The sequence below is a fragment of the Microcaecilia unicolor genome, chromosome 4 (assembly GCF_901765095.1).
Source record: "Microcaecilia unicolor chromosome 4, aMicUni1.1, whole genome shotgun sequence".
Lineage (NCBI taxonomy): Eukaryota > Metazoa > Chordata > Amphibia > Gymnophiona > Siphonopidae > Microcaecilia > Microcaecilia unicolor.
This window is the reverse complement of record NC_044034.1, coordinates 195,600,689-195,621,054: the sequence shown is the minus strand read 5'-3', so window position 1 is coordinate 195,621,054 and position 20,366 is coordinate 195,600,689. Positions and strand designations below refer to the sequence as shown.

The 20,366-nt window shown below is 44.9% G+C and overlaps 1 protein-coding gene across 6 annotated transcripts in view; it reads left to right on the top strand.

Moving 5' to 3' along the window:
- Positions 1-20,366, top strand: part of HPS5 (HPS5 biogenesis of lysosomal organelles complex 2 subunit 2) — a 379,294-nt gene that overhangs the window by 322,097 nt on the left and 36,831 nt on the right. For all 6 annotated transcript variants that reach the window (XR_003941938.1, XM_030201106.1, XM_030201107.1 and 3 more), the window contains one exon: positions 1,549-1,669. Coding sequence is in view for 5 of the 6 variants with exons in the window: in XM_030201106.1 (XP_030056966.1) it covers positions 1,549-1,669 (121 nt within the window). In the remaining variant the exon portion in view is untranslated. The remainder of the gene's footprint in view (positions 1-1,548; positions 1,670-20,366) is intronic.

Here is a 20,366-nt window from a genome sequence, read left to right as displayed (position 1 = left end):
ACTGCAGGTGTCACCTATAAGTAGATACAGTAGATATTTAGGGCTAGTAGAAAAATCCACGCAGAAAAAAAATACGCCTAAGTGTATTTTCTAAAGTACGCCTAAATTTTATAGAATAGACTTAAATTTCTGCATGGTATATAGAATTTGCCATGCGGCTCACTACATGACTAAATTTGGTCACATCCATTTAGGCAACATTTTACTTGGTGTAAATCCAAAGCCTAAATTAGGTGCAGATCAGGTATTCTATAATCGCATAGATTTTGGAAACGCTCACGCCGCATCCATGGCCACACTCCTTTCAACTATGAAACTTCGAATTTAAGTTCACCATGTTTTAGAATTCACTTAGCGAGTTGTGCACATAAATCTCAATGCCTGTTAGTGCTGATAATTGCTTAACATCCAGTTAACAGCGCTGATTAGCCAGTTAAGTTATGTGCATTGTTACAGAATACGCTTTGATTTATGCGTGGATTTTTAGCTGCCATATATAGAATCCTGGGATTAGTGTCTTTTGGAGGGCTTACATGTTCCACCACAAATGTACCAGTTAGAGTGAGATATGGGTCTGGGTCCCCTTCTCGACAGTCCACTGCACTGACCTGCTTGCTGCTCTAAAAGGAATGGCCATCATATCTGAAGCTGTCATAGAGCCTGTTATGTACTTTCCCTGTCACATCTTAGGGGCCTGGGAGGGGGTTATACCTTAATCCCTCTAGTACCAAAAGCTTGTTAAGTGCAGAGCCTGTGTGCTATTGGGAGTATGATATGCATATCACATAGGCCCATAATTAAAATGCATCAGAAGATAATGTGAATGTACCTATGCATTTAGCAAGGACCCCTGCACTAAACAAAACAAATGATTCTGCATTTTTATCTTTTCCAACCCAATAAAATTGGAAAGAGATCAAGAATGTCCGTCCATCTGACGGCAATCTAACTGTCCAAAAATTTAACAGACTGGGATTAAATTGGCATGTAGGAAAACCCAGTAAAAAGTCTCATCGGTTCCAATATTCAGCCAGTGGCATGCAGCATGTTTGCTGTCCATCACCGGTGTTAAACTCGTATATTCGGTGTCGGCCCATTTCCGGCGACGATCACAAGTAGGTGTAAATTTGTGTGTTTCAATAGCTTCTCAGGCCTTTTGTCTATTTTGTATAAAATAGAAATAAAGTAGGCACCTTTTTGGACTTTCCATGTAGGCATCCTGTTCATAAGATTTCCTCTGCTTTTTATTCTTTTGCTTTTTTAAATTTATCTTCTAACATCAAAATCTTGGTAACAGTAAAGTACAAGATAAATACTAACTCTTCAGTACGTTGCCAATTCTTAATTTTTTTTTTTAATTATCTTTTTGTATGTCCTAAGTGTGGATGGGCACCTGAGCATATCATCCTTTTCTGCTTCCAACTACAGGGAAGTAGAAGAATGTGATGACAGCAGATTGTCCATCTAGTCTGCTACAGGTGTGACTAACTTTTTTTTTCTTAGTTCTAACAAATTGAACAGCTTTATAGATAGTTTTCTCCCTTTCAGAATTGACTGTCTCTACTCCAGTGACAGTTGCCATAGACAATGAAGACCTGCCAAAAATCGTAAAATTATTAAGTGACTTGGAGCCCTGGGACAGTCCTCTCCTGCTTGCATATGCCGCAAGGTATGTATGGGTCTGAACAGTTTTCTTGAATTTTATCTATAAATATTTCATGTGCTCAAAATATCCATGTGTGTGTGGTATGTAAGACACATTTTATTTAAATCTGTGTTCTGTAATGTGATCAGGGCAGATTGCAAACATTAAAAATGTAAAACAATAATACAAATGTCATCAGACATCGCAAGTTTTTGTCCATTAAAAAGCCAAAAAGATTGTACAAAAAATAGACAATAATAAAACAGAATACATATATTAATAGCAAACAATCACAGATAAATGTGCATTTCCAGCAAGGTGGCTTTTCTTGCAGAGTACAGATTCCCACTATGTGACTAGTGCTGTGAATTGTTATGGAAGCACTGCTTGTGGTGCATAGCGTGTGTTTCATTCAGGACATGTTAATTTTGTCACAAAGTAACATAAGACACAATGCCTTATTTTCTCATCGCAATATAACAAGATTAACCATACCAATATAAATACTCCGAACCTGACTCTTCCTGTTTTGGACACCTTGAAACTTCTGGGAGTCACAATTGACTGAAATCTCACACTAGAAAGTCATGCAAAAAATGTAACAAAGAAAATGTTCCATGCAATGTGGAAACTAAGAAGAGTAAAACCATTCCTCCCAAGGGAGGTATTCCGCAGTCTGGTGCAGTCAATGGTGTTAAGTCATCTGGACTACTGCAATTCCATCTTTGCCGGTTGTAAAACACAAATTATTAAGGAACTCCAGACAGCCCAAAACACTGCAGCCAGACTCATATTTGGAAAAGCGAAATACGAAAGCACCAAACCCCTCAGAGAAAAATTACACTGGCTCCCACTAAAAGATTGAATTACTTTCAAAACCTGCACCTGGTTCATAAAATTATTCATGGCGAGGCCCCGATATATATGTTAGAACTCATAGATCTACCAGCAAGGAACACAAAATGTTCATCTCGCACATTCTTGAACCTCCATTATCCCAATTGCAAAGGACTCAAATACAAATCAGTATATGCATCTAGCTCCTCCTACACCTGCGCGCAACTATGGAATCAGGGGTGTGCTGGTAAATTTTTAACAACAGGCTCTTTCTTCAGATGTAACCAGCTCTGCAGTTGGAAGGGCTGGGGGGGGGCAACACTTGCCTCTCTCTCCCTCCCTCCCTCCCTTTGTGCGGGCACGCTAGGCATACCTTTGCTGGCAGCCAATAAATGGACTGCCACCACTCCCAACGTCTTGCTCTGAGCAGCATGCTGGAACTTCTCTCACATGCTAGAGAAGTCCCAGCCTGCTGCCCAGAGCTAGAAACAAGGAGCAGGGAGCAGCAGTAGTCTATTTACTTGGCTTGCAGGGCTCAGCATCCCCACCAGCAAAGTAAAAGATAATTCAGCAGGGGGCCCAAGCCCACATTTTGGGAGCCAGTTGTTAAAGAAGCCATGGAGGGCCCTGCTTTAACAACCGGCTCCCAAAATTCTTAAAAACTTAACAACCGGCTCTTGCGAGCCTGTGAGAGCCTGCTCCAGCACACCACTATATGGAATGCATTACCCAATGTCATAAAAACAATGCACGATTTAACAACCTTCAGGAATTACTAAAGACTAACCTGTTCAAAGAGACTTACCACAAGGATCCTTCATAAATGAATTGACATCAAAACTTTCACCAGCACAGAACAAGTTATCTTTGAACTCTTTTTATCTGTTTACTTTAATTACAATGACATTACTGAATGTTACACATTACCCTTGTCCTCATATACTTGAAATGATTTTTATATCTATTTACTTCTAATTTATTTTATACTAGTAAAAAGGCCCGTTTCCGAAACCAATGAAATGGGCGCTAGCATGTGGCTTTATTTTGTGTGTGTGTGTGTGTGTGTGTGTGTGTGTGTGTGTGTATGTATGTGTCACAGAGTTATTTTGTGTGTGTGTGTGTGAGTGTGTGAGGGTGCGGTGTGTGTGCAGGTTGTTGATGTGTGTCTTTTTTTTGTTTTGTTTTTTGCTTGGGGGTTGTGGGATGTGCTGTGCCGGTCTATTTTTGCACATACCCACAGCAGGAATATTCTTCTCTCGTTCCAGCAGTGGTTCTGTGCTCTCCGTGCTGCACAGATAATGAGCCATTCTGCTGGGGAATGCTCCTCCCTTATTGTCACGTAGTTTCCTCTGATTGGTCCATCTTACGTTGCCTAGTGTTGCCTGGGAACGGTGTTGTGATGGTCCTTTGTGTTTCAGAATGTTGAGGGTGTTTTTTCTGATTGGTCCGTCATGCGAGGGCTGGGCAGAGAGACATGGTCAGTGTTGTGGGTTCACCACCATGAATCCATGAACCCTTCAGGGAGTGACTGAGTGACTTCAGAACGTTGTCTTCAGAACGTTGAGGGTGAGTTTTATTATAGTAGATTTTCTGTACTTTAAATGCAATAATATTCTGTATTTCTCCTTCCGGAAATGGCGATAGCCATTACGGCATAATGTAAGCCACATTGAGCCTGCAAAGAGGTGGGAAAATGTGTGATACAAATGCAGTAAATAAATAATTAAAATCTTATTTGTCTTCCTTTCCTGTTTGCTGTGACTGACATGAAATACCATCCCGATTTTCAGCCTTGGCAGGGACAGCCAGGGGAGGGGAGACTGGCAAATGCCAGGGAGACAATTCAGAGAGCCAGACACAGAACTTATTTTTTTATGTTTCAACTTTTATTGATGACAGTTCAAAAAGAATACATCTGCTGATATAGGTGTACACAGTTCCAAGCTAAACATGTATTCCTTGAAAACAAACTAAACTAATCCGTCATCAGTCTTTACCTTTTATCCCCCTTCCCCTCCCTTTATATTTAACAGTTTTATATGGTTTAACTTTGACAAAAAAGGGAAAAAAAATTGAAGGCATAACAAGATAGCAGTGCCACATTGGGTTATTCTCTCATAAACATTCCTGTGAAACGCGCCCCCCCCCCCCCCCCCCCCGATCTTATATTATCTATCTTTAACTTCTGCTTCCCCAATTCTTGAGGGCCTATTTTATAAATGGAAAGAAAAGTGAGGGTCTTTCAACTGTGTAAACCAAACCCATACTTAACGGCTAAATATTCTACTTTGCTTAGATTAATACAAAGTCCATCTGTTACGAATGAACCCTGTAGGCATGTAAGAACTAATCATAGTATCCCTTCATCTCTGATCAATTGGTCTCACAATCCAGGTCTCTAACAGTAAGATCTATCTAATCTTAACAGTTCTTCCTTACCCAACCACCTCTCTCCCACCCCCTACCTCCTTCCCCAAACTTACCCCACCCCCCAGGAACCTTAGGGAACCAGATTTTATTCAAGTTAGGAAGCTCCCCCTTCACTTAGAAGTAGGCTACAACCTCTAGAGCTTAAGATTTGCAAGTAAGGACCCCAAATCGCCAAAAAAGTGATTCTCCTCCTCTGTGAAATCCTCGCATCTCTAGCCTCCCAAGATACCAATAAGTGTAACTGATTTATCCAGCGCCAATATGCTGGGGGTTCTTTTACAGTCCAATACTGTAAAATACATTTCCTAGCTACTAGGCACATCTTGCGGAGCAACAGGGTCTCAAATCAATTTTTACCTCTAAATACTAATTGTTCTACCATTCCCAACACCAAAATCCCCAACTTTTGATCCCAAAACCGGCGGATTTGGCTCCAAAACCTTTTCAAAATTGGACAACTCCAAAACATATGTAGGCTCCTCCCACACTTCAGACATTCGGGGCCTTGAATCCCTCCCATATATACCAATTGAGATGGCGCCATATATCCTCTATAAATACATCGATACGCACATTCTCTCAGTCGGGCATCGATAACTAATAGAGGTATTCTTGCTACTGTTTTGGGTATATCCCACTGCATCACTGATGTCCCCAGCTTCTTCTCCCAAGCCCTCTTTAGATATTCATAGTCCTTGGGGGGTTGCCATTTAGTTATTGCTTTGAAGAGCAGCGAAATTGTAATCTTCCTCTCTCCAAAAGACTGAAAGAAGTCTTTTAATTTAGTCCCCAACATATTCCTCAAGGGGTCCTTAGGTAGTGAAGCCACATAATGTCTCACCTGTCGTATAGCAAATCTATTACCCCAGGAGTCTCCAACCCGACCCTCCAGGTCCTCATCCGACAGGGGCTGCCCATCTTCACCTACCAGGTGTGTCAGGCATGTGATCCCCCGCTGGGCCCAGTCAACAAATTGGCGGCTAGACATCCCAGGTAAAAATTCACAATTACCACATATGGTAAGCTGGTCTGTCACCGCTGGATCCCCACCAAACTGCCGGACAATCACTCCCCACACTGCACGAAGCGGCCGTAATAACACATTTTTGCGTAAACCCTCAGGAAGCTGCCTTATTTTATGATGTAATAGCGAAAAAAACTGATACGGTGCAAAGTGTGTAGCCTCTAGGGTCGTGGGGGTATACACCTGAGTGCCTAAGCACCAATCTCCTAAATGTCTTAACTGGCATGCTTGGTTATAAAGCGCTAAGTCTGGCACACCTACCCCTCCTTGACTCCAACCTCCTATTAAATGTGAAAATCAAATTCTAGGTTTTTTACCCCTCCAACAAAACTTCGATACTAGTCTATAAAAGCTCCTCAGATCTTTGCAACGTAACCAGAGGCGCTATTTGTAAAACATAAAGCCTATTGGGAAATATCACCATTTTAACCAAGTTCACTCTGCCCAACAATGATAACGGCAAATCCTGCCAACCTTGCAGCACACTGCAGGTCTCTTCCAATAGTCTAGTAACATTAAGGTCATGTAGCATTAGCGGATTCATAGGCAACCTAATTCCCAAGTACCTAAAAGAGGTATATGCTCTCTTCAAAGGAAAGTCACCCCTCCAACATCTCCAGACCTCCTCCAAAGAGGCTATAGCCTCCGATTTCCCTAAGTTTAATCGTAGGCCCATGTATTCCCCATATTCTGCAAAGATCTCCAGTAAAGAAGCTAAGGTCTCTCACGGTTTTGTCAAATGAACCAAAATATCGCCGGCGAATGCCGCCATTTGAAGATCTCCCTTCCTATCTCCACCCCTGCCACCGCCGGCTGTTCCTCAATATCTCTTAACAGCGGGTCTAATGTCAGCACAAACTGAAGAGGCGAGAGAGGACAGCCCTGTCGAGTTCCCCGGCGAATCTCAAAGTCCTCTGTTTCGAGTATAAAGCCTTTATCCCTGATAAAAATCTTCCCTAGAATCCATACTTCTGTAGTACTGCGTATAAAAAACTCCAGTACACTCGATCAAAAGCTTTCTCGGCAGCAAAGCTTATCAAAAGGGAATCTATATTCCCCCGATGCCTGACTTCTAACGAGGTCAAAACTTTCCTCACGTTTTTAGCAATCGTCCGTCCTCTCACAAAACCTACCTGTGAGTCCTTTAACAATTTTGGCAGGACTCTCACTAATCTATTTTCCCAAATCTTGGCTAACAGCTTAACTTTGTAGTTTAACAACGAAATAGGCCTGTATGATTCGGCTAATTCTGGGTCTTTCCCCCTCTTGGGAATCACTGTGATGCAAGCTGTATTTAATGCAGGGGATATTTGTTCCGTTTCTACTAGAACGTTAAACATGTTTGTCAGTGGTTCTACTATCTCCTCCCCCATGATTTTATAAAATTCCGCCCTGTACCCATCCACCCCCTGCGCCTTAGTCAGCGTACTTTGATTGATCGCCACCATTACCTCTTCTGCTGTTACAGGGCCATTGAGCTTTTGTTCATCCCACGATGAAAGCATTGGCAGGCTAAGTTGGTTCAGATATAAAGCCTCCGGCAAACCGTCTTCTTGCGGGGTCTCATACAATCGTTTATAATAATTACAGAATATCTCACTGATTTCCCTGTCCGTATGAACTCAGATTCCCTGACTCGTCCTCATAGCTAAGATCCGAGTCCTTCCTTGCTTTGCCGCTATTAGTCATTCCATCAGTCGACCCCCTTTGTTCCCATACTTATAGAGCTGATATCTATAATAGGTCTGCGACTTCAATGCCCTTTGGTGAAGGAGCTCATTTAACGCCATTTGCAGAATTTATAAATGCTGCTTATTCGTCCCGGAGGGTTTGTGACCATACCTTCTCCGAGCGATGCCTAATAATTTACTCAATCGTAATACTTCCCGATCTCTAGCTTTACGTTTATGTGACATATAACTGATAATCTCACCGCGTAGCACCACTTTAGCCGCCTCCCAATATATAGTGTCCTATCTCCCACGTGTTCTTGATTATAAAGCTTATAATCCTGCCAACTTTTATGAATGAAAGCCTTGAAGATTTGATCTCGATATAATTCTATGGGGAATACCCAACACCATTTCGAATCCCCCCATTCCTTTTGTATCCAGCTCATTTCCACCCATGCATGATCGGAAATCCCGTAGGTTCCCAAATCTGATCTCGTAACAGACCCAAACATTTGATCCAAAATCAGCAAATAATCGATACGAGCTTGGGTACCATGGGAAAGATGCATATAATCTTTCTCCTGGGGGTGGAGTGTCCGCCATACATCCACTAGCCCCACCTGGCAGCAAAGATTAGGCAGCCCTCGATCCTCCTGTCCAGGTGCGTTCCTTCGAGGCCCTATGCTATCTATCAAAGGGCCCATCACCATATTAAAGTTCCCTCCTAATACTATGGGTAAGGAAGCCCCCATTAACAATTTGGATGTGAGCAGCCTATAGAACTTCCGATCATATTGGTTCGGGGCATACACATTTCCAAACAGAATTTTTTGGCGCTTAATCATAACTTCACATAGCACAAATCTCCCACCCGGGTCTGTAAATCGCAGATCCAACTTATCTACTACTCCCTTCCTAAACAAAATGGCACCCCCCCCCTTTTTTCCCTTGAGCTGCTGCAGACACACATTCCCCCACCCACCAAGATCTTAATTTAGTGTGTTCAGAAGTTGATAGGTGGGTTTCCTGTAATAGATCAATGTCAACTTTGTCTTTGCAAGTGCTGCAAAATCTTGGTTCGCTTATTAGGGGAATGGATGCCTCCTACATTCCGTGTAACCACTTTAATAGTCCCATGTTCTCATGGGATTTAATCATAGCAGATGCAAACCATTCCTGTGCTAGAGAGGGGTGTCCCAGCCACCACCCCCCTCCGGCCTTCCTAATGAGCTTCCAGTTCTCCCACCAATACTCAACCGCTGTAGTCCCCCAGGTTCCTATCCCCTCCCCTCTCCTTACCCCCCTCTCCCTCCTCTCCTATCCCTACCTAATTCCACTACCCCTAAACTCCCCTTTATAGCCCCCCTGTCTCTAAATGAGACCATCACGATTGACACCACTTAACCCCACCCCCTCTTTTAAACAACACTTAAAAACATCCCCACTTGTCGATGGTTTCCTCCTGTACAAGCAACACTATGCCTCTTTATCAATGTCATAGTAGAAAGAACGAGCGAGAAGAGAAAAAAAAAAGGGGTCTCTCAGCTCTGTCCTCATACATTCTCTAGGTCCTTCGGTTGTTACTTCCTCAGAGCTCGCTAATCACAAAGGCTTCTAAAGCTCCTGCAGTTGCTATGCCCAGATTGTAGTCTCATCCAGACGCAGCTAATGACCATCTCGACCCCAAATGCATAGCGTCCAATAGCTCCATCCTGGTATGGCCATTCATTATGATCTCAGTGGCCTCAACAGGCGTCCATTAAACATATCCAAATGTTTATTCTGCAGTGGTGTGCCAAAATGGCCTCAAAATGCCTGCCCTGGGCTGTTGTTAGTTCAGCGTCACTGCCTTGGCTTCTGCACTCCTCTAATTGTGCCAGGCCACCCAGGGGGCCCACCAAGATATTTGCCAACATGAGGCCACTGATACAACAAATTTGTAACATCCACCACAGCCAAAATAGCCAGATCTTATGTCGCATAGTCTCTTCAGACCTCCTTTAATCACCAATCTCCTCTCTCATCTGGGCTCCACCGAGTTCAAAAAGGCTTGCGTTTGCTCTACCGTAGTGTAGGGCTTCGTGTCCGCCTGATAGGTTACTCTTAGCTTTGCTGGGTATTGTAAAGCAAATCTAATTTTCATGGCAAAAAGCCTTGTGCAGATTGGTGAGAATTTCCTCCTCTGCGCGGCCACTGCTGCTGAATAATCTTGAAAACATAAGATTTTGGTATTCTCATAGCGCAGCTCTGGGAGAAGCCTCTTCTCAGGGCTTGTAATATAGCCTCTTTATGAGAAAAATTTAACAAGCGGCAAATCACCACTCTCGGGCGTGCATTTCCTAGAGGCTTGGGGCCCACCTGATGCGCTCTTTCCACCCGCAGGACTCCCAAATCTGGGAGTTGTAGTTGCTCTCGCAGCCATTTTTCCAGGACAATCCGTAATCCTGTGCCCTCTATCGCCTCTGGCAGACCCACAAATCTTAGATTGTTCCTCCTTGATCTGTTTTCAAGGTCTTCAAGCTTCTCCTCATAGCCCTCTATGATCTTAGCCTGGTATTTTCCTCCTCCACCATCTGTACTCTGTCTTCTAGGGCTCCCTGGCGCTGCTGAAATTCCGCTAAGTCTTTATTGAGCTGTCCTAAATTCTCCTGGACCTGGGCTAATTTGACATCAGTGGGACCCAATCTTCTATCCAGCAGAGACTCCATGGCGTTCGTCACCTCTGCTGCTACCTCTGCCACCCACGCTGAGCTTAAGGTGTTTGCGGCCGGACTCGCCATTTTGTCTTCCCCTGTTCGCGCCTTCTCCCTCTCTCTTCTAACTCCTTTTGCCATCATAGAATCTTTAATTTGAAAGCGGGGACGCTACATCGTTTAATCAAACGCTGTGGAGTGAATGAGCCTCAATGTGGGCTTAAAATCGCCGATTTTGAGGGGTTAACAGGAGCAAAGGTTTTTACCAGCCGCTCCTGATCATGGCGTCACTTGATCCTCAGAACTAATTTTATTTTATTTTTTTGCATCCAACAAACTGAAACCAAAAGTGTTCTTCTTCAAAGTGTCTTCTGACCATTAAAAAAATAGAGACATTTAAAATGTCTAAGTGCTTTGAAAATGAGCCCCATTGTCTACCAGACAGATGGGATCTGGGCTGAAGACAGCACAGAAGTGAAGATATCATAGAAATGAACTCTTCTCTCTGCAGTGAATTCCTAGTGGCTTGGGAGCCAGTGACTTTGGAGGTCAGTTTTATGTAGAACGCTTCTGTGAGAATCAGGTGGAATATGCAGAAAGTGCAACCAAGCTGCATGACTACCTCCAACACCACCATAGGCCTTTGTCATTATATATCATTTGGTATTTAAACTTTTTGCATCTGTTAGCTGGGAGAAGTTACCTCAGCATAGGTCACAGGAAGAAGCAGCAAAACTAGTTAGTGATCATTGGTGTGATCATTACATTCCATTTTTGTTCATAATATATTTCCATTACATAGTTTCCCACTATTCCAGAACATGTGGAATAGTTGTCCATCAACCAGTAGGTGAAGATAGAGAACTGAAAATTGAGCTGACATCTCTGTCCATCTGTAGCAGGTGTCCAGCCTCTGGTTCTGAGTGATTGCTTCTGGTCCCCAGTTGAGCTTTGTGGGTGGCTTGAGTCTGCAGAGTCATATCTGGAGCTCTTCAGATCCCTGTCTCTTGTACCCCGTGAACTTACTTCTTCCCTTCCTTCACCTCTCTCTTTTACCAGCACATCAACCTTTAAAAAAAAAAAAAGTGGTTTACTGGAGAGCATGGGACTGAGTATCAGTCCTGATTTTGTCTCATTTGGGGTAAGACTTCTGGAGATTGTAAGTTTGAGGGAGGAGCAACCATAGTAACATAGTAACGTAGTAGATGACGGCAGAAAAAGACCTGCATGGTCCATCCAGTCTGCCCAAGACAAACTTACCTTGAATTTGTACCTGTCCTTTTCAGGGCACAGACCATATAAGTCTGCCCAGCAGTATTTCCCGCCTCCCAACCACCAGTCCCGCCTCCCATCACCGGCTCTGGTACAGACCGTATAAGTCTGCTCTCCCCTATCCTCGCCTCCCAACCACCACCCCCTCTTCCCCCCAACTGCTCCGCCACCCAATTTCAGCTAAGCTTCTGAGGATCCATTCCTTCTGCACAGGATTCCTCTATGCATATCCCACGCATGTTTGAACTCTGTTACCGTTTTCATCTCCACCACCTCCCGCGGGAGGGCATTCCAAGCGTCCACCACCCTCTCCGTGAAAAAATACTTCCTGACATCTTTCCTGAGTCTGCCCCCCTTCAATCTCATTTCATGTCCTCTCGTTCTACCGCCTTCCCATCTCCGGAAAAGATTTGTTTGAGGATTAATACCTTTCAAATATTTGAACGTCTGTATTATATCACCCCTGTTCCTCCTTTCCTCCAGGGTGTACATGTTCAGGTCAGCAAGCCTCTCTTCATACGTCTTGGAACATAAATCCCATACCATCCTCGTAGCTTTTCTTTGCACTGCTTCCATTTTTTTATTTTTTTATTTTTATTTTTTTTAACATCCTTCGCAAGATACGGCCTCCAAAACTGAACACAATACTCCAGGTGGGGCCTCACCAACGTCTTATACAGGGGCATTAAAACCTCCTTTCTTCTGCTGGTCACTCCTCTCTCTATACAGCCTAGCAATCTTCTAGCTACTGCCACCGCCTTGTCGCACTGTTTCGTCGCCTTCAGGTCCTCAGATACTATCACCCCAAGATCCCTCTCCCCGTCCGTGCCTATCAGACTCTCCCCACCTAACACATACGTCTCCCTTGGATTTCTACTCCCTAAGTGCATCACTTTGCATTTCTTCGCATTGAATTTTAATTGCCAAACGTTAGACCATTCTTCTAGCTTCTTCAGATCTTTTTTCATGTTTTCCACTCCCTCCGGGGTGTCCACTCTGTTGCAAATCTTGGTGTCATCCACAAAAAGGCAAACTTTACCTTGTAACCCTTCGGCAATGTCACTCACAAATATATTGAACAGAATCGGCCCCAGCACCGATCCCTGAGGCACTCCACTACTCACCTTTCCTTCCTCCGAGCGAACTCCATTCACTACCACCCTCTGGCGTCTGTCCGTCAACCAGTTCCTAATCCAGTTCACCACTTCGGGTCCTATCTTCAGGCCGTCTAATTTATTTAAGAGCCTCCTGTGGGGAACCGTGTCGAAAGCCTTGCTGAAATCTAAGTAGATGACGTCCATAGCACATCCTTGATTTAATTCTCCCATCACCCAGTCAAAGAATTCAATGAGATTCGTTTGGCACGATTTCCCTTTGGTGAAACCATGTTGTCTCGTATCTTGCAACTTATTGGCTTCCAGGAAATTCACTATCCTTTCCTTCAGCATCGCTTCCATTACTTTTCCAATAACCGAAGTGAGGCTTACCGGCCTGTAGTTTCCAGCTTCTTCCCTATCCCCACTTTTGTGAAGAGGGACCACCTCCGCCATTCTCCAATCCCTCGGAACCTCTCCCGTCTCCAAGGATTTATTAAACAAGTCTTTAAGAGGACCCGCCAGAACCTCTCTGAGCTCCCTCAGTATTCTGGGGTGGATCCCGTCCGGCCCCATGGCTTTGTCCACCTTTAGCTTTGCAAGTTGTTGATACACACTCTCTTCCGTGAACGGCGCTCTATCCACCTCATTTTCAGATGTACTTTTGCCAGTCCCTCTCGGTCCTTCCCCAGGGTTTTCTTCAGTGAAAACAGAACAAAAGTATCTATTTAGCAGATTGGCTTTTTCTTCATCAAAGAGTCGGTTGGGCCGCTGGACGAAAATGGAAATGCATTTTTTTGAGGGGGTAAGCAAACGTGGACAATGGGGAGCCGGTTGATATTGTATATCTGGATTTTCAGAAGGCGTTTGACAAAGTGCCGCACGAAAGACTCCTGAAGAAATTGCAGAGTCATGGAATCGGAGGTAGGGTATTATTATGGATTAAGAACTGGTTGAAAGATAGGAAGCAGAGAGTAGGATTGCGTGGCCAGTATTCTCAGTGGAGGAGGGTAGTTAGTGGGGTCCCGCAGGGGTCTGTGCTGGGTCCGTTGCTTTTTAATGTATTTATAAATGACCTAGAGATGGGAATAACTAGTGAGGTAATTAAATTCGCCGATGACACAAAATTATTCAGGGTCGTCAAGTCGCAGGAGGAATGTGAACGATTACAGGAGGACCTTGCGAGACTGGGAGAATGGGCGTGCAAGTGGCAGATGAAGTTCAATGTTGACAAGTGCAAAGTGATGCATGTGGGTAAGAGGAACCCGAATTATAGCTACGTCTTGCAAGGTTCCGCGTTAGGAGTTACGGATCAAGAAAGGGATCTGGGTGTCGTCGTCGATGATACGCTGAAACCTTCTGCTCAGTGTGCTGCTGCGGCTAGGAAAGCGAATAGAATGTTGGGTGTTATTAGGAAGGGTATGGAGTCCAGGTGTGCGGATGTTATAATGCCGTTGTATCGCTCCATGGTGCGACCGCACCTGGAGTATTGTGTTCAGTAGTGGTCTCCGTATCTCAAAAAAGATATAGTAGAATTGGAAAAGGTACAGCGAAGGGCGACGAAAATGATAGTGGGGATGGGACGACTTTCCTATGAAGAGAGGCTGAGAAGGCTAGGGTTTTTTAGCTTGGTGAAGAGACGGCTGAGGGGAGATATGATAGAAGTGTATAAAATAATGAGTGGAATGGATCGGGTGGATGTGAAGCGACTGTTCACGCTATCCAAAAATACTAGGACTAGAGGGCATGAGTTGAAGCTACAGTGTGGTAAATTTAAAACGAATCGGAGAAAATTTTTCTTCACCCAACGTGTAATTAGACTCTGGAATTCGTTGCCGGAGAACGTGGTACGGGCGGTTAGCTTGACGGAGTTTAAAAAGGGGTTAGATAGATTCCTAAAGGACAAGTCCATAGACCGCTATTAAATGGACTTGGAAAAATTCCGCATTTTTAGGTATAACTTGTCTGGAATGTTTTTACGTTTGGGGAGCGTGCCAGGTGCCCTTGACCTGGATTGGCCACTGTCGGTGACAGGATGCTGGGCTAGATGGACCTTTGGTCTTTCCCAGTATGGCACTACTTATGTACTTATGTACATAGCGTTTTGTTGTATCTTTTAGTCTCACAATACCCTTTATAGTCTTTCTCCTTTCACTAATATACCTGAAGAAGTTTTTATCTCTCCTCCTTACATTTCTAGCCATTTGTTCTTCCGCTTGCGCCTTCGCCAGACGTACCTCTCTCTTGGCTTCTTTCAGTTTCATCCGGTATTCCTCCCCGTGTTCCTCCTCTTGAGATTTTCTATATTTCTGGAACGCTAACTCTTTAATCTTTATTTTCTCAGCCACTTGCTTTGAGAACCATATCGGTTTCCTTTTTCTCTTGCTTTTATTTACTCTCCTTACATAAAGGTCTGTGGCCCTGTTTATTACTTCTTTTAGCCTGGACCACTATCCTTCCACTTCTCTTATGTCCTCCCAGCCCATCAGCTCCTTCCTCAGGTATTCTCCCATTTTGTTAAAGTCAGCTCGCTTGAAATCCAGGACTTTGAGTTTAGAGTGGCCGCCATCCACATGAGCCGTTACATCAAAACAAACCGTTTGATGGTCACTGTTTCCCAGGTGTGCAGCCACTCGGACATTTGACACACTATCCCCATTCGTGAGCACCAGATCCAACGTGGCTCCCTCCCTCGTGGGTTCGTTCACCATTTGTCTGAGCAGAGCACTTTGGAAAGCATCCACAATCTCTCTACTTCTTTCCGATTTTGCAGACGGAACCGTCCAATGTACATCCGGCAGATTAAAATCTCCCAACAACAGCATCTCTCTTTTCTTCCCCAACTTTTGAATATCAGCGATCAGATCTTTATCTAGTTCTTCCAATTGTGTCGGGGGTCTATAGACAACACCCACGTGGACCAAGGTTCTATCCTCTCTTTTTAAGGTGATCCATATCGCTTCTTCCTTTCCCCAGTTCCCTGTCATTTCAGTCGCTGGGATATGATTTCTCACATACAGAGCTACTCCTCCACCTATACGTCCCTCTCTATCCTTCCTAAAAAGATTATAGCCTGGTATGTTTACATCCCATTCATGGGAACCATTGAGCCATGTCTCTGTGACTGCTAAATGCTGTTATCAAGGGAATGGTCCAGTCTGAGCAAGAATTTTCACTTGATTTAACTTTTAAAACTGCCCTAGATATTGCTAACTTTCCTTTGCACTAAGTCTAAATATTCCCAATAATTATAGCAGTTCCTCTCTATCAGAGTTTGGCAGGAACAGAAAGAAAGCCAGAAAGAGAGAGAGAGGTTTCACAGTGCTAATTAAAATTATTAAGCAATAAGCATTCAAATTTAAAGAGATTATCGGTAGCTCACCTACAAAACCAGCTAGTTGAGAAGTTTGGGGATTTAGAGGTCAGAATTAAACCTTTCCTTTGCAGGAGTTTTTGGTTCAGTTCCAGCACCTGCAAAGTTGACTTGGAACCACTTGGAGGGCTGCAAGTTCTACTTGCTGCAGGGAACGATCCTGACTTCACCACTAGGGACTGCATTATGCTATGCTTGTGCCAGTTGGGGTGAATGGGAACTCCTGCAGAGGCAGGCAGTTTTCCCGCTGGGGGACCCACCGGTGTCAGGGCAACAGTCGGCAGCAGCACATCTTAAGATTAGGAGCAGCATCTGAATATATTGGGGACTTCGGGCTCTCTGGCAGGGCTGGTGTGCAGTTTTGATACAGGAGAGCACAAGAATGGGCATCATTTTGTCAGGGCTGACTGCAAGTGAGAAACAGTCTCTGGTCATGCACAGCCACTGTTTTACAACCTGAGGACCTGACAGAGCTTCAGCTGCATAGAGACCTTTGTTTTCTCTGGAGTTGGGGAGGAATGGTGAGCCCTGTCCAGCATGCAGTTGCATGCTGGCAGGCCCCCATCCCCCCCCCAAGGCAAACGCAAACGGGGGGCTGGAGGTCCGGTGGACCTCCGGTCCCCCCGATGATCCCCCCCCCCGACGATCCCCCCGATGATCCCCCCCCCCCGACGATCCCCCCCCCCCCCCCCCCCCCCCCCATGTTCACGGAGGGCTGGAGATCCGGTGGGTCTCCAGCCCCTGAAACCCCCAGAAATCGTTGATTGGCCGCCTCCGGCCAAAGGATCTCCCACTGTGATCCATCGACGGGGGGGGGGGCTGGAGGTCCTTAGATTGTCCTTAGATTCCCTGGTGATCCGTGGTGTGCTGTGGTGTCGTGCCGGCCCCCCTCCCGGAGAGTTTGTTGCAGACAGAGCGGGCGTTCCATAGAGCACAAGAGAAGGGCAGAGAAGAAGGGGGGTGGAGAGGAATAGAAATAAGATTGGAGGTATCACGGTAAGGCCTGCACGAATAGGATGAGGGCTGATGTGGGGGACCAGGATTGGAATTAATGTCACCAGCGGGAGAGCAGGAGAAGGAGCAGGAGAGGCACGACGACAGCGACGAAAGCGAGATGTACTCAGGTAAACAGGCGAGGGGTGAACGGAAGGAAGGAAGCATTGAAGGTTGAGAGCTGTGAAGAAGGGGGTGGAAAAAAGAGATGGTGAGGAGAAGGATAGAGAGGTGATGAATACAGTGGGAAGACAATGTGTTCCTAAGGTGGGAAGTGGTTTTATAGGGCAAAACAGATTGGGAAGGGATAGTGCCAAGAAAAGCAGGTGTGCAGGAGCCATAAGATTTTGCAGATTATGGTATAGAAATGCTCAGAATAAGCTGAAGGGGGTGGAGGTTCAGATAGGCTCAGAGCGATTAGGAGGGGGATGGTATAGGCATTAGAGGTAATAACCAATATTACAAGATAATATAATTCAGGGTAATGCAGTAGAATAGCCAATAATAGCAGACAGATTGCTAGACAGTTAGCTAACAGTTACAAACAGAGTTGAGGCAGCAAGGCTGGAACAAAGGAGTAGAGGTTGCAGGATTGGATTTTAAGCTGCAGGCTGGAACAGATGGAGCAGAGGTCCAGAGGCTTAAAGGTCCTAAAGCAGTCAGGTTTTCAGGATATCCACTATTTATTTTATTTATTTATTTATTTATTTATTTATTTATTTATTTATTTATTTATTTATTTATTTATTGCATTTGTATCCCACATTTTCCCACCTATTTGCGGGCTCAGTGTGGCTTACAATACATTGTAAATGATAGAAGTACAATTTGTTACAACTCAGTTATGGATTACATTGTGAGAGTTATGTGAAGACAAAGTCAAAGTATCGTTAGGAAATAGGACAAAGGAAGAGAACAATGGAACAGTGGAAAGAGACAACGGGAAACTGATAGGGTAATAGAACATTAGCAAGAGAATATTCGGTATAACATTTTTCTGTGAGTAAAGGTATAAATGTGATAAAATTACGGGGGATGAGAATTCAGAAGAGAATGTATTAGTGTATTTCTGAATAGTGAGTGTGGACTTCATGTGTTTTGATCCTTACAGTAAATTTTATCAAAGAGATGAGTCTTCAATAGTTTTCGGAAGTTGGTTAGTTCGTGGATCGCTTTCAAGTTGCGTGGTAGTGTATTCCAGAATTGCGTGCTTATGTAAGAAAAGGTTGATGCGTGCAGCGCCTTGTATTTTAAGCCTTTGCAATTAGGGAAGTGGAGGTTAAGGAAAGTTCGAGATGATCTTTTAGCGTTTCTGGAAGGTAGGTCTATTAAGTCAGACATGTAGGCTGGGGCTTCACCGTGAATAATTTTGTGGACTAGTGTGCATGCTTTAAAAGTAATGCGTTCCTTAAGTGGGAGCCAGTGTAGCTTCTCTCGTAAGGGTTTTGCACTTTCGTATTTTGGTTTTCCGAAGATGAGTCTGGCTGCTGTGTGCTGGGCTGTTTGAAGTTTCCTCAGTATTTGCTCTTTACAACCTGCGTATAGTGAATTGCAGTAATCCAGATGGCTGAGTACGAGGGATTGCACTAGGTTGCGAAAGATGGATCTTGGGAAGAAGGGTCTTATTCTTTTCAGTTTTCACATGCAGTAGAACATCTTTTTGGTTGTATTGTTTGCATGGGTTTCGAGTGTTAGATGGCGATCAATAGTGACTCCAAGGATTTTTAGAGTTTCTGAGATTGGAAGGTTTAGTTTTGGTGTGTTTAAAGCAGTAAATTCATTCGTGTTGTATTGGGAGGTATTAGGCATTGAGTTTTTTCTGCGTTTAATTTCATTCGAAATGCATCTGCCCAGGTGTTCATGATGTGTAGACTTTGGTTGATTTCATTGGATATTTCTTTGATGTCTTGTTTGAAAGGGATGTATATTGTTACATCGTCGGCGTATGTATATGGGTTTAGGTTATGATTTGATAGAAGTTTTGCCAATGGGATCATCATTATGTTGAAGATGGTTGGTGAGAGGGGTGATCCTTGCGGTACTCCACATTCAGGTGTCCATGAAGCGACTTTGAATTTGATGTGACTTGATATGAACGCAGGGTTAGGAACCCCTTAAACCAGTTTAGGACATTTCCTCAGATGCCGAAATATTCAAGTATGTGCAAAAGAATTCCGTGGTCCAGGGGCGTAGCCATGAGTGGGCCTAGGCCCACCCAGTTGGGGTTCAGGCCCACTCAGCAGCGGAGAGCTTCAATTTCGGTAGCGGAGGGAGCAGGCTGAGGTCCGATCCTGCTTCTGCCTCCCTCTCTCCCACAGCGCTTCTCAAACGCTGCCTACCTACCGCCGCCACGATCTAGCATCTTCCTCCCGTCTCAGCACTGCAGCAGCGGAGCAGCGGTAGCGATTCATGCTGCCTCCTGCTTCGTTCTAACCCGGAAGCGTCTCCTCTGCCGCGTCCCGCCCCCATTATTACAACTTCCTGTTTCTGCTGGGGCAGGACGCAGGCGCGCGGCAGAGGAGACGCTTCCGGGTTAGAACGAAGCAGGAGGCAGCATGAATCGCTACCGCTGCTGCAGTGCTGAGACGGGAGGAAGATACTAGATCGTGGCGGCGGTAGGTAGGCAGCGTTTGAGAAGTGCTGTGGGAGAGAGGGAGGCAGAAGCAGGATCGGACCTCAGCCTGCTAAGGGTGGTGCTGTGCCCCATTGAGATGGAGAGTTGGGGGAAGGTCTTCTTAAGATAGATGCTGGAAGGGGGGGCATGGTGTGGAGAGGAGCAAGAGAGAGAGAGAGAATTGTGGGACATAGGGTAGAGAGGGGTAAGAAAGGAAAAAATCTTGCATGGGGAGGGGAAAGGGACAAGAGAGGGAGAAATGTTGGACATAGGGGGGTAGTGGGGAAGGAGAAATGGTAAATGTTGGACTTGGACAGGGGGTGGTGAGGAGAAGATAGATGGTGAAAAATTGGACATGATGGTGGAGGGCAGGAAGAGATGTTGGATGGGGCACAAGGGAGGGGGAGAGGCAGAAATGTTGGGCATGGCAGTGGAAGGGAGGAAGAGAGAAAATGCTGCATGGGGGGAGGGGGAAGAGAAGTGTTGGACCCATGGCACAAGAGAGGGAGAAATGGTAGAAAGTGGGAGAGAGGGAGATATATTGGACCTGGGAGAGAGAGAGAAACACAGGAGCTGGAGAGGGGAGAAAGGGGAGAGATGTTGGATTCAGGAGCAGAAGGGTGATAGAGAGGTGCCGGACAGTGGGAGTGAGGGAAGAGAGAGGGAGAAATGTTGGAACATGAGGGAGAGGGCAGGAGGGAAGAGAGAAGGGGCAGAG